Source organism: Enhydra lutris, unplaced genomic scaffold (genome assembly GCF_002288905.1).
Source record: "Enhydra lutris kenyoni isolate GAN:26980312 unplaced genomic scaffold, ASM228890v2 scaffoldscaffold3, whole genome shotgun sequence".
NCBI classification, from domain to species: domain Eukaryota; kingdom Metazoa; phylum Chordata; class Mammalia; order Carnivora; family Mustelidae; genus Enhydra; species Enhydra lutris.
The window spans coordinates 46,332,394-46,349,797 of NW_019154087.1; the positions used below are offsets into that span (position 1 = coordinate 46,332,394).

General features: G+C 35.1%; 1 protein-coding gene across 1 annotated transcript; it reads left to right on the forward strand.

The window, feature by feature from the left end:
• Positions 1 to 5,569: 5,569 nt before the first annotated feature.
• On the forward strand, positions 5,570 to 13,198 carry LOC111157895 (fibrinogen beta chain). The gene is made up of 8 exons (XM_022519608.1): positions 5,570 to 5,691; positions 8,545 to 8,736; positions 9,218 to 9,401; positions 10,338 to 10,565; positions 11,105 to 11,218; positions 11,584 to 11,709; positions 11,911 to 12,196; positions 12,805 to 13,198. Exons 1-8 carry the CDS (start codon positions 5,587 to 5,589, stop codon positions 13,034 to 13,036), a joined length of 1,467 nt encoding a protein of 488 aa, XP_022375316.1. The 5' UTR covers positions 5,570 to 5,586; the 3' UTR covers positions 13,037 to 13,198.
• Positions 13,199 to 17,404: the final 4,206 nt, after the last annotated feature.

The following is a 17,404-nucleotide window of genomic DNA, read 5'->3' on the forward strand; positions in this document are numbered from 1 at the left end:
GGGTATAGTTGGCAGAAAAACTTCTTGACATCCATAATGAAGAAGATAACACATTTTGGTTGTTTCAATATTTTCTTACTATAATTTAGGCATTTTAAAGCTTTCTTTTAAAAGTAAACTATCCAAAACTAGCATTATTTTTATGGATAAACTTTAAAAAATTACCTTCATCACAAAACAAAAATTTCTGCTATCGCTATTATTATCCACACTTATTTTTTTCCTGAAAATATTAGTCACATAGTTAGACAAAAAAGGAAATGTATGTGTAATATGGGAAATAATGAAGTAAAACGATCTGTATTTGCAAATGGTATGATCTTATACCTAAACAAACAAACAAGAAATCAACTGGAAAAGCTGTTGGAAACAATGAGAGAATTCACTGAGAGCAGAGTACAAAGTAGTAGTAAAAAAATCAATAGCTTTCATCTATACAGTTAAAATGTAATGGGGGAAATAATCTTATTTATAACACCAATAAATGAAAATGTGCAAGACCTGAAAAATATTTAAGGGACAAACCACCCGAAAAAGATTTGAATCAAGGAAAATGGACAGTTATTCTTGCATTGGAAAAGTCAAAATTATAAATGTCTTCTATGCCATTAATCTAATCCCAAGGACATTTTAGGGAAAATACTTTTAATTCAAGAAATAGTTATTAAATAATGAAAGATTTTTTAAATGAATGTTACTAAAACATTCCAAAGTAAAATTTAAATTTTTATTTTCTACAGATTTTACTGCTGGTATTATATACTTTAAGTATAAAAACCTCTAGTGATTTATTGCATTTTTTGAACACAGCTTTTCCTTCTAATGTGAAATGTATGATTAAAAAGTAGTTTGATTCCTAAAAATTTGATTTTAATTTAATTTTAATTCAGCAAACTCCAGAAGCCATTTCAGCTGAACTTACCAAAAGATAACAGGGGAATGGGTACTATTAGAAGGACATCAGGGGTCTCACAAATTTGACAGAATAATCAAATGGTCAAGTTTAGAGGTTTTGATTACTTCTGATGCCAAGGTTGGTAGGCTCTCTCTCTGGAATGCTGCAACAAATGTGACATCGGGTCAGTCAACCCAATTCTTTGCTTATTTCCTTTGAAAACATTAAATTGGGGGAGAGAAGCTGATAGGGCTAGTTTAGAGAAGGAGTCTACCACAGCTCAAGTGTCTAGCTAGAGGGTCAAGGTATCACTATGCTAATAGGACCACTGGATCCCTATGTTTCAAGAGTTGTTCCAGGCGAAGGGATCAGCACTCTGAAGGGCATCCATTATAGCCTTGTGGTTTTGAGTATCAATGTGACAGGAGCAGAAGAGCATCTCTGTCTTTTCTCTGGCTCTTATGATTGGCATGGGGTGAAGAAAATGTGCTGGTTTTACCCCTATTGCCATGCCGTATACCAGCTTAACCTTCAGGAAAGCAAACTGATAAATTTCAAGTCAATAGAGGGAGACTCTGTACAAGATACAATGTGGGCCCCCACTTTTCTTCCCTGCAATATGCTTTCCCATTGCAAATGACTAACCAATTACAAGTGTCATTGCAATATTGGTCTCAGGCTTGCCCACCAAAGCTCTGGTCCAAGTTAGCCTGCAGCTCTTGAGTATTAATTTCCTTTTGGATAGTGGTTCTCAAAATGTAGCTCAGAATAAAACAAGAAAAATAGAGACCAACAATGATTTAGTATAGTTTCTCAAATGCTATGGCTGTGTAGACAAAGAGAATTATTTTATTCATTTAATCATTTACTCTTTCATACATTTGTAAAATTGTTCCACAGATATTTATAAAATACCTACCATGTGCCAAGTATGTCACATAAACCATACAGTTATTCAAAGAATAACTGAATAAGTTTCAAGAAGTTCCAAGCCCAAAAGCCTTGTCCTTTCAAGTCCCCTTTCCCTCTGAAGGAGGGTTAGGTCCCTAAGTTACTATTCCCAAAGCCTCACCTTTCCATGACTTAGGCTCATTGCATGTTATTACAAGTAATTCTCATTTTCTGTCTTCCACTGTAGACATAAAGCTTCATGATTAGAGGGCACATGTGTATCTTGTTCACCAAAATATCTTGGGCTCCTAGTGTACTACTTCCCACATAGTAAGTGCTTTATAAGTATTCGATGAACACAAATTGCCTTGTGTTCTATAGACCAGGCCTGACATGAATTGTAGAGGTATCAACAAGTGCATTGACAATCAGTGCCCACATGGCTGCTCCTCATGCCAGAGAGCTGCTGGGCAGGACAGATCATCTGTAATCTCTGTCACTGATTTACTGCCCTTGACTTATGTAACAGTATCAGGATGGAAAGAACACTGCACTATTGACCTGAAAATATAACTGAACAAATAGTACTCCCTTCCTCCTCCACAAATGTTGATGTTATTCAACATTTTTAAAATCAACATTTTTAAAAATTTAAGTATTTTTATAATCAGAATATCTGCAAATATATTTTTTTCTCTTTGAAAATAATGGTAGTTTACTTTGTAATATCAGGTACTTTAGAATGTTAGTGTAGCTGTATGTAACTCAGTAGGAAAAAATATCTAACAAGAACTGGAATTTAAAAACCTCGCAGTTATTATCACTGGATTAGTCATGCCTTTCCCATGAACAAGAATAGTCACACCCACACCCATATATCAAGGTGTAAATAAAGGCTAAGAATGAGTGAGCTGCTCTGAGACAGTATAGCCCTAAGACATGGGCTGGCCAAAATAACAACAACAAACAAAAAAACCAAAAAACTACTGGTAAATTCTTTATGTTTATATTTTGTGGGGCAGTATGGCATAATGGGCAGAGAGCATGGACTATAGGCTCAGACAGTCCTGGGTCGAGTCCTGGTTCCTGTGTTTACTACCTGAATGCCTTGGCTGGTTTGCTTAACCTCTCAGAGCCTCAGTTTCATCATCCAGGAACTTAGTGGTTTTAAGAATTAAGTGCAATAAATGATTATCAGGAATTGGCTTATGAGGCATGTTTCAGGGAAACGTAGTTCACTCATTCATTCTCCAATTTTTTATTGAATGCCTGCTATGTCAGTCTTGCTCTCAAATGTGTCCCCAGAGTCTAGCATACTACTGATCACATAGGAGGCTTTCAAGAACTATTTGTGAAATGAACATTAAGTCTCTGTTCCTATGGAACATAACATTCTAGTAGTTTCCATCCTCCACCTTCCTATTGATGATGGTAGGAATGCCAGTTAGAGTAGAAAAAGGTGAGAATTTAAAGGCCTTTTCATTTTAATGTTGTACAAGATTCTTCTAAATACAAGAAGAAACTTGAAAATCAACAAACTTCTGAAAGTTAAATAATGGTTCTATTGTTAGTTTCAGTGCTTGAAAATGAAGTAGTAGTCTGATGATGTTACCTTAAAAGAAAAAAAAAATGTTTTAGTCTTCTTATCAGATAGTCTTTTCAACATGAACTTGTTTTTTTTTTTTTTTCTCAAGATTTTATTTATTTGACAGAGAGAGAGAGAGATCACAAGTAGAGAGAGAGGAGGAAGCAGGCTCCCTGCCTCTCAGAGAGCCCGATGTGGGACTCAATCCCAGGACCCTGAGATCATGACCTGAGCTGAAGGCAGAGGCTTAACCCACTGAGCCACCCAGGCAGCCCCTCAGATAGTCTTTTCAAATCAGCAAGAATCTGACATCATTAACACAAGACCCTATACAGATTACTAAAATGAGCTTTCTCTTAGTTACATTTCGAAGATAAATGTTCTTGCATCTTTCTTTTAATTAATATGCACATATATTTGCTTTTATGGTCAGATGTGTATTCTTCTAAGAAAAATTAAAACTAAGCTAGTCTTAAAATACGACATTTACTCAGTACTGATAAAAGGTATACATATTTGAAAAAATCCAGTGAGGTATTTTACTTAATTTAAACTCAATACTTTGCTTCTCTAAATTTGAGTTAAAAGAATTTGGGGATTCAATCTCTGCTGCTCAGAGAAGAAAGTAATTTAGTGGGTCTCATACCATTATCAAGAGTCTGCTTCCAAGCATGATTTATAGGAGAAGGGATTAAGATGTACAAATTTGCATTATAAACTAAACCATGAGGATGCAAAGTACAGTGTAGGGAATAGAGTCGATAATATTGTAATGACCATGTATGCTGACAAGTGGTTTCCTCAGTGAACATTTCCTAACATACATATAATTGTAGAATCACTATGTTGTACACCTGAAACTAATATAATATTGTATATCAACACTATTTCATTTAAAAAATACTCTCCTGATTTAAACCTGGATAACCTGGTATCTTGCAAAGAATTATTTTTTAAATGTCACGAGAATGTTTTACTTTCTGTACTAAACCACACACACATGCACATGCCCACACAGAAAATGCTATAAAGCAGCACACTTTCTGGGATTTGTGTTGTTGACTTTGAGTTCCCCATTGATTCTTGTAGGAGTTGGTAATCCTGATTGCAACAAATAGATTAAAAGATGAGGCAGGGATTTTGTGGTTTACAGGAAATAATGATAAGAAATGGACCAAGTAGTGTCTGAGCCTCTATTTTTTTTAATTTATTTTCAGCATAACAGTATTCATTGTTTTTGTACCACACCCAGTGCTCCATTGCAATCCGTGCCCTCTCTAATACCCACCACCTGGTTCCCCCAACCTCCCACCCCCCCACCTCTTCAAACCCTTCAGATTGTTTTTCAGAGTCCATAGTCTCTCGTTCACCTCCCCTTCCAATTTCCCCCCTATTTGAAATAGATGTATGAAGGCTTCACTAATAGTGAAATAACATTGTCTTTATAAACAATATAATATACTATAAAATATATATAATGTAATATGAAAATAAAATGTTAATTATGTGTCCAATCACAATAATAATGATTTTGATTTAGGAATCTGTGCTGTCTTATTTTAACAGTATTTGGAATTTTTTGAACACTTATATTATGGAAGGACAAACTGTGGAAAGAAATGAGAAGTTGACATTTTTCTTTTGATATTTGTCTATCAGAGTATAAGGCATGAGTTGTAAATTTCCTGTTTGGATTAAGGTCTAAAAGAAAAGATAAATACATGGTGATATAACATTATTCTTAATATATTGGCCTCCTAAAGTTTAATTATATGATTGCCTCAAAGCATAAACTTTTGTGCTATACTTTTTGTGAATGCATGGTTTTAGTGGATTCTTTGTGAGTAGGTCCAGAATTTTGTGCTTAGATGAGAAATGTTTATTTCTTCACACATTCCCTGTGAGCCTGAGCAGCATCTACACTAATTTACTGGAAAAGTGATACACATTTCTTTGAGGAATGTCCTAGTTTTCCCTCATATTGTCCAATTAAGAACTGTGGTGTTTCTAAATTCAGCCAACACAGAATAGTTGTATGACAACTAAATAAGTCTTGCTGGGAATATGTTGCTTAAGTGATGAAATGGTTCAGCCAACAAGTGAACCAAAAGATTAAATATTAACTAAGGAAGGTACCATTTCTAAAGTGATATGTAACAAAGGACTCAGCTATATATAGGATTGAAGATCTCTCAGTGAAGTCCATAAGCAAAGGATGGTCTCTTGGAACATCCAAAAATTTAAAATCATGAAGAATCTATTATTGCTACTGTTGTGTGTTGTTATTGTTAAGTCACAAGATCAACTTTATGATGATTTGGTGATTATTTTAAACTTATTATATTATTACTAATATTATTAATGTAAAATACAACAATGTAATCATATGAATATTTTAATGATGTTAACCTTGATTTTAGTTATGAAATTGAATTGTTAATCTCAGGGACCCATTTTATTTAAAGATGTTACGTAGTATTTCTTGCATAAAAACAAAATAATAATTTCTTATTTTCTTGTTTCTTACCTTTGTTTTCCCAGGATGAAGGAGCTGCGGTAAGATTGTTTTTCTCACTTGTTATCCTAAGTACTGCGATTTTTATTTAATTCTAGCAATATGTTATTACAATTATAAGGACAAATCTGAGAATTTTGCAGACTATAAAATAATGAAAAAGCAGTATTTTAAGAGAAAAAAAGCTGTGATGGATTACTCTTTGGGGAAGAAGAGTAATATATAGCTCCTGAAATTACTGGTGACTTATGAATGAAAATTCTAAACCAATCTAAAAGCAGAATAGATCAAGTACAGTGATAGAAAATGAAATAATTGGGTTTCTTCAAGTGAGAAAATCTAAATCATAAGTAGTATTTATTGTTATTATTAATAGTTATGAAACACATAGCTCAGTATAATTTATTCATTTGTGGAACAGTTTTACCTCAACTACTATCTTTGCTGATTTATTTGTCTTGGTTTGAAGATAACAAAAATACAGAAATGCATTTAGGGAGATAAATACTTAGAGGATTTTAATTTTATTCTCAAATGAATCATGATTAGATTTCTTGTCTGTAACATAGTCTGTCACATAGAAATTAGAGTATATAATAATACTTAAAGGAAGTGATTTGTTCAGATCATTTGTTGAATTTGAAGGGAACCTAAGTTGTTTTAATTATCAAACCATACAGATAAAAAGATGATTGTCTGGCTAATTGCATTAGGTAAGAAGAATGTAAAGAATGTGTAAGAGTAAACTTTTGTAAACACTTGGCTAAGCACTTTACATTTCTACTTACCAGCTAATCCTTACAGAGTTAGTTTACTAGTTTAGCTCCCAAATAGATTTTCTATTTTTTTTTAATTTCCCTAAGTGATCTTCATGAACCTAAATATCCATAGAATTTCTTTAAATATAATTTACCTTTCTCTGGTAAAGCTAGACCATCAATACTACCTCTCTAATGGCACTATGAAATAGAAAGAAAATATTTTCTTCTATTATAATTTGATTTGCAATAAGAGGCAAGCCACATTTCATAAAATTTCTGGTAGAATAGACCAGGACCACATAAAATATATATATATATTTTTTTTCCCCAAATCCTCACACATACCCCAATACTATAGTGGTTAAGTGGGGAGATCAGGAGCCAAATTGCCTGGATTGAAAGACTTGTATGTACATTCTCACTAAATGTTAAATATTATTATAACATAATGAATACATGATATTAAAATTCAAAATAGAGTCATTGTATGACTTCTGGGCTCTCAGAATGGCTGGAGAGTTTAGCCTCTGCTTCACATCTAGTTATTTGTTAATTTGTAACTAGTGTAATTTTTAAAAAGTGTGATTGCTGACCAAGGCCAAATGACAATGCAGTTAATCCCAGCCAACATTTTTGTATTGCACTGCATATTTTCTACTTCAGTATCTTTTAATATAGTACTTTTAAATTTAACAAATAATTTTAACCACATACCTTGAGAATTATTTTAGATAGGAGAAAATTATGCTGTCTGATAAAGAAATCATGTAGGAAATTTCAGGAGAATGGTTTAAGAAATAATTTTATGGGTATAAAATAAGAATAAGATTGGAGGGGCGCCTGGGTGGCTCAGTGGGTTAAGCCTCTGTCTTCTGCTCAGGTCTTAATCTCAGGGTCCTGGGATTGAGCCCCACATCAAACCTCACATCAGGCTCTCTGCTCAGCAGGGAGCCTTCTTCCCCTTCTCTCTCTGCCTGCCTCTCTATTTGTGATCTCTGTCTGTCAAATAAATAAATAAAAATCTAAAAAAAAAGAATAAGATTGGAATTAGTAACAGAGAAGCCTTTTGAACTGTAGTATCTATTATGTTTTATTGTAATAGAAATAGTGAGTATTTACTATATACCAGGTGCTCTTCGGGGGCATCACATGCAAAGTCGTTTAGCCCTTACAATCATTTTATACTGCAGATACAGTTATTATCCCTATTTTACAGATAAGGAAACTGGAGCACAGATATCAGAACTTGTACATGATCTTGTAACTAGTAAGTGGTAGGGTCAAGATTTGAACCCAAGCAGCCTGGCTCCAGAGTACCTTATTCCTCTTCAAACATGCTAGAGTCAAAGATTGTCTTATTACAAATAAATCCCAAGTAAATTTCACTTTGAATAAATCTGTATTGCCTCTCAAATATTGTTATATAGGAGTTAGGCAAAATAATCAATTCATAAAAACTGAAAGTGGGAAAATAATGAACAATGGTTACAGGAATTTAGTAGTCTGGGCGGCTTGAGAATATTTATTCATCCTGATAGTGTAGATGCCTTACTATTTGATGTATTCCATTGTATAGGTATCAGGAATCTAAGGTCCTTACTATTCACAATCTGGTGCAGTTTTATTTTAAAGCTCTTTGTAAAAACAAAACAAAACAAAGACAAAAAAACAAAACAACTCCCTTTGGGACTATAGCTTTTCATGCAGTTTTTCTTTCTGTTGTTACTGAAAGACCTAAGCAGCCTATTGATATACCAACAATGACTAGCCATTTGATGGACCTTAAGGAAACCATTAATCGTGTGATAACCTAAATTGTAAATTGAGTGTATTGGAATATTTACATGTAAAATCTCTGATAACACTTTACGTTTTATTTCTGCCTGGTTCCCTGAAGGCCACTGTGGATGCGCGTGGTCACCGGCCACGTGACAAGAAGAGGGAAGAGGCTCCCAGCTTGAGACCTGCTCCACCTCCCATCAGTGGAGGTGGCTATCAGCCTCGTCCAATCAAAAAAGCAGCAGGCCAAAAGAAAGTAGAAAGAAAGGCCCCTGATGCTGGGGGCTGTCTTCATGCTGACCCAGACCTGGTGGGTGCACTGATGTTTCTCGTGATGATGGGTCTCTCATGCAGAGAATGCCTATCTTCCTTATGTTTGCCTATCTTCCTAATGTTTCCTTGAATCACATCGTCATCATTATTTTGCTTCCTTTTTTTTGGAAATAACTACAAAACTTGTTGGGGCTTGGGTTAAGAGTTCCTTCCTGGTCTCCTTTAGTCTGAGCCCAAGATTATAAAAATTGTTCTTAATTTTGTATTTTGCCCTCCTCGGTTATTCAGGTAGTAAAATTTTCATAGTCCAGTTATATTTATTCTATGGTAAGGACTAATTTTAATCTTCATAGGAATATGTTGAGGACTCTAGAATTTCTGGACTTACATACAGAAAATCAAATTACAAGTTTTTACATTGGCTAATGATAATATTGAATTTTCACTGTTGTACTATTTTCACAAATACCCATAATCTGAATCCTTTATCTAATGCCTGCTATCTTCTTTGTTTGCAGGGAGTGTTGTGTCCTACAGGATGTCAGTTGCAAGATACTTTGGTAAAACAGGAAAGGCCAATCAGAAAAAGTATAGAAGAGTTAAATAACAATGTGGAGTCTGTGTCCCAGTCCTCTTCTAGCACCTTCCAGTATATAACTCTGCTAAAAGAGATGTGGAAAAACAGGCAGAAACAAATACTAGGTAGATATCCTGTGTTTTATGTTTGCTACTACTATAAAATTAGAATGTCTTGAACTGCCATGGGAATGTGTGATTCTCAGAAGATCAGCATTTCTAGATTAACCTAAATAGCATCCTACTGCTTTCAATATGAGCCTGATTACCCTAAGGCTCTCACTTAGCCACCTTTACCTGCAGTTTGCCATATAAGCACTATTCAGCACTTCTTCTCAACTAGAATCATTTTCAATGAAATATTTACCATGAGTCCTTGTTTTCATTCTGTAAGAAATTTGTGAATCAGAAGACAATATTTAGAGTCAAATTTAGCATTTATAGATTTAATACTTCTGGTTTTGAATATAAGAGGATAATCTATGATGTACTCAATTGTGTTGCAAATATCACTACCAAATCTCTGAATCTTGAAATCTGAATGTTGAGTGCTATTGGCTGGGTGGTTAGGAATCAGCTAGTGAGTAAGCGTGGCATAGACATCTCAGTGAGTAGCTTATCCTAATTTGGACATTTTTAAAGGTATCATGACACTCTTCTTGTAAATTTCAAGGCTTTACTGTACTCTTATGAGATGAGTAAGTAAATCAAGTGTATCCAATCCATACGATGTTGAACTTCTGATATGGAAGGCCTAAACACTGCTTTCTCCTCTTTTCCTCACCAGAGAAATAAAGAACATTTTGTATTTATTATTAGGCATAATTTTGGCTTATACCTAAGGTAAATTACTAGTATAGTAGCTAGACTTTATGTTAACTTGTAGATGTCAAGGGTGAAATGATTTTCTCTCGTACAACTACATATTATGATTGCCTGACAGTAGCTCTGTGTCTATTAACTTATTCTCAGAAAATCAAAGTCACAACTGTATGGTTGAATACTTGTAGTTTTTTAATTGGAGAAAATGCTTACCATTCCTTCATAATTTAATTCTTCCAGATAATGAAAATGCAATAAATGAGTACTCCTCAGAGCTGGAAAAGCACCAATTATATATAGATGAAACTGTGAATAGCAATATCCCAACTAACCTTCGTGTGCTCCGTTCAATCCTGGAAAACTTGAGAAGCAAAATACAAAAATTAGAATCAGATGTCTCCGCTCAGATGGAATACTGCCGCACCCCATGCACAGTCAGTTGCAATATTCCTGTGGTGTCTGGCAAAGGTAAGTAGTTAATAAACATATTTCTAGAGGGTTCTAGAACAAATAGTCTCTAAAAGTAAGAGAACTTCAAAAAGCTTAGTGACTCTTCCCCAACCAACCCTAATGACAAAAGAGCACATCATGAAGATATTCCTAGCCTGCTGTGTTCTGACTTAGCCTAATGTATTTGCCAGTTTTTGATGAATAGGATATAATGTAATGATGATGATAGCTCTACCTGGCTAATGCACATTTTTGCTTGGCTAGGTGGCAGAAGCACGGCGGGGAGGAGGGGTATAGGAGTTTCTCCATCCCTTGTGTTCTGGCAGGTTATATATATCCTAGGACATAAAAGGTGAAGAAGGGCTTGTTTCATCCCCTCGGGAAATAGAACTCAAAACTGAGTCTGATTTTCAGTAAAAAGATGATTCAGTTTCTATAATTTATTCTCAAATGTCTAGAATAAAACATTCCTCAGTAACCTGTGTTATAAAATTGATGACTAAAGACCAAGGAGTTATGTTGTAGTTCCCTGAATATATGTTATCTTATGTTTGCAGAATGTGAGGAAATTATCAGGAAGGGAGGTGAAACATCCGAAATGTATCTCATTCAGCCTCTCAGTTCTATCACACCATACAGAGTATACTGTGATATGACCACAGAGAGTGGAGGTAAGTATTTGATAGTTGTTCGCCTATTATGCTGTAATTATTTTGATACCATAGAATGCCAAGAAATAAGACCCAGCTTTAACATACCAACAATGAGCCATTTAACTTGGAACTTAACCTGATATTTTAACGGTTATAAAATATCTGTGATTCACAGTTTGGGGTAAGATAAAGCACTTGAGGTCTCTAAAGATTTTAAGTTTTCCTTTCATATTTATTTCCTTATTGTATCCATTTTGAAGCACCAAATAAATTACTTAGAGCATAAAATAAATTAAATAGGTGAGAAATTCATACATTCTTTCCAAAGTGAGATTATTTGTTATTGGTTAATATGTGCCTTTTTTTTTTTCTTTCAACCAAAGGATGGACAGTAATTCAGAACCGTCAAGATGGTAGTGTTGACTTTGGCAGGAAATGGGATCCGTATAAAAAAGGATTTGGAAATATTGCAACCAATGCTGATGGGAAAAAATACTGTGGTCTACCAGGTAAAAACTGGGAATACAAAATAAATCATCATGTTGAAAATTTTTATTTCCATTTAAAAACCGTAGTGCTGGGTGTCTGTTTTTAGGAGGCTAAGAAGAGTTTATAAAAAGATTGTAAAAATGAAAGATAAGGGAAGGAAGACTGTTTTTAATTTCCAAAGGTGCTACTTTTGATGAGGTTTTATTTTATTTTTCCTTTAGGGGAGTATTGGCTTGGAAATGATAAAATTAGCCAGCTTACCAACATAGGACCCACGGAACTTTTGATCGAAATGGAAGACTGGAAAGGCGACAAGGTGAAGGCCCTTTATGGAGGATTCACTGTACAGAATGAGGCCAACAAATACCAACTCTCCGTGAGCAAATATAAGGGAACAGCTGGCAATGCACTCATAGAAGGAGCTTCTCAACTGGTTGGAGAGAATCAAACTATGACCATTCACAACAGCATGTACTTCAGCACGTACGACAGGGACAATGATGGCTGGTATGTATGATGTCTTTTCCCCTGCTTTAAAAGCCACCACGAATGTTGTGATTGGGATCCTTAATGGGAGCTCATGTTATTGATAACTATCATTTCTTAGGTGCTTCCTGGGCCTTAGCCATCATACTAAGCTCTTCATGTGTTACTCTAAACCATTTCTTCTATAAGGTTGTCATTATTATCCTTACTTGACAGATGAAGTTTAAAGAGACAAAGTAACTTATTCAAAGTTATACAACGATAAAAGATGGACGTGGAACTAGAGCACAGTTAACCTTCAGAGTAGTGAGCATTTAGATAAGTTTCTCTAGCTGTATATTCTAATGTGTATATTGGGACCTTAATTTTGTTTTCCAGGGTTCTCTAATACTAAGGGAGCTAAAATGTGACATGTCGGTTTAAAGAAACAAATGCAGATGAACTTGTCACCAGGCCCAGTTCTCTCTCTTTCTTGCTTTAGGGCAGAGAAGGCCTTTTGTGTTTTAATTTGATTTTACTTAGAAAACCAGAGTGAAAGAATACTGTGCACAGCACTCTTCTGTGGGTATTTTGCAAAGAATAAACTCAACAGTACTGCAGTTCTAACAACCCCAAACATTTCCTTTCAGGATAACTGCAGATCCCAGAAAACAGTGTTCTAAAGAAGATGGTGGTGGATGGTGGTATAATAGATGTCATGCAGCCAATCCAAATGGCAGATACTACTGGGGTGGACATTACAGCTGGGACATGGCAAAACATGGCACAGATGATGGAGTGGTATGGATGAATTGGAAGGGGTCCTGGTATTCAATGAAGAAGATGTCTATGAAGATCAGACCCTTCTTCCCACGGCAATAACCCCCAAAACATAAATTTTTATTCTTCTCTATGTAACACATTTTTGTATATTATGTCATTGGAATATTCTTTCACACATTATATCCCTCTAAAACTATCAAAAGGTTGTGATTGTGACTTTTGGAAAAGTTTAGGCTAAATGATATTAAAAATGGCACATGAGTTTCTTTTGTATTATTCATTTGTATTATCTCATTGAGAACTAACTGAAACTATAATTGTGGACAGTTTCATAATTTCAGTTTCAGTTGATTTTAGAAAGTTTCAAATTAATTAATTCCTCAAAAGAGGAATTTTCTGTCCTTGTTCAAAAGTCCGCTTTAAAGGTTGTTTATTTATGTAAGATCTGTCACACACACACAAACCTTTCAAAAAGTTTTATTAATTAAACCAGTCTGTATTACAATAAATTAACATATTCTTATTTTGTAATCCATATGACCAATGAGTTAAGCTTTAAACTTGTGAGAAAAGAGGAATAATCACAACTTTAAGTAGCTAATAAAATGGCACTGGACATATGAAGATTCAAAATCTCACTCTGCACCATGGGAAAACCACTACTCTGCCATTTAGCTAGACTTTGGGATCAGAAATCTCAGTAGGACAATGAGGGTCCAGTCTTCATCATTTGTTTTTTTGAGAGGAAGAGTGGCGTAGGAAACAGCAGTTGCCTATTGCCCCTGGAAGTTAAGCCTATTGACTTCAATTGGATTTTTGTCTTTTCCATGATAACACCAAAACTAAAGTAAAAGTGGGTTTTCTGTTCTTCCTACTTCGCCCCAAGTAATGTGTATATCAATTCAATATTTCCTTTCTCTTCTGTTCTCCCATCATTTCACTCCTACTGCCATGGGCAACCCTATACCCCCAGACTCTCCTTCCCTAATGTAGCATCATTGCCACTGATTTTCATAGAAACTTAGTGTCTCAAAACTCATCCTCTTACCCTTGCATCTGAGCAGAGGTTATTAATTTCTATCATAGAAATGCTGTCACTCTCTTAATTCCTCATTAAATCCAACTTCAATTTTTACCTGGTTTCCCTGCCATAATTTCTGTCTCACCCTTACCTATACTCTGTTAATCTGCCATCACATATATGGTCCTAAAAATTGGACATTCTGACCGAGTTATCTTCCTGTTTAATGGGAGCTTTTGTTACCTAAATCCTAAAATCCAACTTCCTTAACTGGGAGTGAAATGATTTGCTAGTTGGTCCCAACAATGTCTCCTGCCCCCTTCACTACACATCTACATTCTTGTCACAGTAAATTTTCCACCATTCTGGAGAAGGTTAGGCCCTTTTATATGATGATTCCATTGTTAATAACATCTTTCCCCCAACACTATCTGACAAATTACTGTCCATTTTTAAGCCTCAGTTTAAAAGCAATTTCTCTGTTTTACATACCTTTCTCCTTTACTAATGATGAGCTCTTACTCATCTTTGATTCCAGAATTATCAGCTGGTCAGTAAATGTGTTTTTCATAAGTTGATAAATATTGGATGACTAAATCCAGTGATTATCAACATCTTAGAAACACCCCCCCTTCTTTTGTGTAGAACCCATTTTCCAATAAAGTCACACACAGAAACTTAACACACAAAATACCTGTAAGTAGAACATATGCAGCAAGACTGAGTATATCAGAGGCACCTGGGGTGGCTCAGATGGTTAAGCCTCTGCATTTGGCTCAGGTCATAATCTTAGGGTGCTGGGATGGAGCCCCAGATCGGGGCTCTCCGCTCAGCGGTGAGTCTGCTTCTTCCTCTCCCTCTGTGATTTCTCTTGCTTTTGCTCTTTCTAAAATAAAATAAAATCTTTTGAAAAAGAGAAAGAAAAAAGACTGACTATAGCAAAAGCCCATGGAATCAAGGATGGGAAGAGAGCAGGAACCCAATCCAAGGGCAGTATCCCTCAGACCTTTGCTCAACCCCTTAGGGACTCATAGAAGATCTAATGAGCTTAAAATAAAGCCACAGATAACAACAACAAAAAAATGTTAAAGTAGTCAATCTGATGGTTAATGTGCAAATTGCAGAAACACAGAGACCATTCCTAGATGGTGTGTAATCTAAGTCTGTCTAGAAAGAAGCAAGCCTTCTTAAATTATCATTTGGTAAGAAATCCTACATATCTGATTTGGCCCATTCAAGCACCATAATTTTGAATATAATATAAAGGTAGTGTCCCTGAATTAGGATACATAAAACAATTTCAAAAAACCTTAACTCATGACTTTTATGAAGATAATAAAAAGATTACTTGGAAACTATTAATCCCACACTATGGCATGAAAATCACAATATATTTTATTATATGATTAAGACTGTGTAAAAAAAAAAACTAGAAAGGATATATGTACTTGGGACGTATTCTTCCAGTTCCTCTGCATTTAGGAACTAAGGAAACCAGTTAACCAATGTGACTAAAGAATTGTCTTTTAAACTGAACACAGAATTTTCCACATGGGACAGAAATGTAGGGTATGTGACATACCACCAACTGCAGTAGCTTAGCTGACATTGTGGTTTAACCATTGCACACCAGACAACATGCATGTTGACTGTCTAAACCTGCACAGTTTATTTCCAATACAGATATCTCAGTATCAACCCAGATTTATTACATCAGAGGCTCTACATGGGAAAAGCCTCAGAATCCGCATTTTTAAATAGATGTCCCCAAGAAACTCTGATCTGTTCCCAAAAGATTCTGATCCGATTTGAAGATAGTGAAGTTCCCTGGATTGGTCTTGTTGTGATTCACCAGGTACTAGAAGCTAGGTTTTAGAATGACTAATACAAGCTACATTTGCATTTGGCTGAGACTCCCGTTGTTCTCATATAGCCTTTCTTTCACTCAAATGGTGACCATAAGGCAAGATTGAGGGCAAGTGCTCATCTTTGAAATGGCTCTGATTTCATAGGGACCAACCTCTTATGTTTAAAACTTAACCTGGGTTTAAACAACACGGTCTCCAAGAGCTGGAACTATTATTTCTACTCTGTTATCTCTGAGCTCATGTGGTTCTCAAGGTTGGACTTTTAGTGTTTTCCCATGTAGAAACACCTTAAAAATGCTACCTACCATTTTTCCATTGAGCTGAAATTGATTTCTGTATCTCATCCCTCCCCACATGTGGCTTGATAGTACCTGCTTGGCCTTCCACTGTTGCTCAACTCAGCACTAAGAGACAACATGGTGCATAATTACAGCCAAACTAGCAAATGGAATAATATCTGTTCATTTTAACAACATTAATTGTGGTTTTAAGTAATTAAAGTGTTACACATTATTTGCAGACATTTTGAGAAAAATATAGAAAAGCTTATAATTTCAACACTAACAGGAGAGCAGCTCCCATCCCCATTTATGTTTTTCTTGTGATTCTGTACATGTGTTAGCACTTGAATTTTTTACATGGTGTCATGGAAATGTTTCCATGTTACTTAATATTTTTCTTTAATGTTATTTTCATAATATTCTTTTTAATGACTATATAATTTTCCATCATGTGAATGTACTCTAATTTTTAAGCAAGTCCCTGTCACTTTTTAAAATTTAGATTTTTCTGGTATTTTTCTAATAAAGATCATACCGAAGTTAGTATCCTTCTACATAACCTTTTTTGTGTGTATATATATATATATATAAAATCTATATTATGTATAATATATATCGTTATCTACTCTTTCTAGAGTAAATTTTTAGAAGCAGAATATCTGCAGGAGACAAAGTGATTGGCGTTCTGAAGGTTTTTAAAATATATATATTGCCAAGTAACTCTCCAGAAAAAATGGTATCAATTTACCTTTGACAGACAGAATTATAGCTGTTTGTTTTTATTTATCTTCTCCCTCACTAATGCTAAATGTTGTAATTAAAATTTTGACAGCTGCTTTAACTGTCACATCTTTTTTTTTTTAACTTTTTTTTTTTTTAAGATTTTATTTATTTGTTTGACAGAGAGATCACAAGCAGGCAGAGAGGCAGGCAGAGAGAGAGGAGGAAGCAGGCTCCCCGAGAGAGCAGAGAGCCCGATGCGGGGCTCGATCCCAGGACTCTGAGATCATGACCTGAGCCGAAGGCAGCGGCTTAACCCACTGAGCCACCCAGGCGCCCCTAACTGTCACATCTTAATTACTGGTGCAAGTAAGAGATTTTTAAATGACCATTTGTCTACCTTCTTTTGAGAGTTACTTTTCATGTCCTCTCCCTACTGCTACTTTTTTATTAGCATAAATAATCTTTTATATGAATTCTTAACCATTCTTTACATATGTAGGATAGCAATAAGGAACGTGATATTACCCTCTATTTATTCAAATATTTTATTTCCTAAGTGATTAGACTCAAAGAG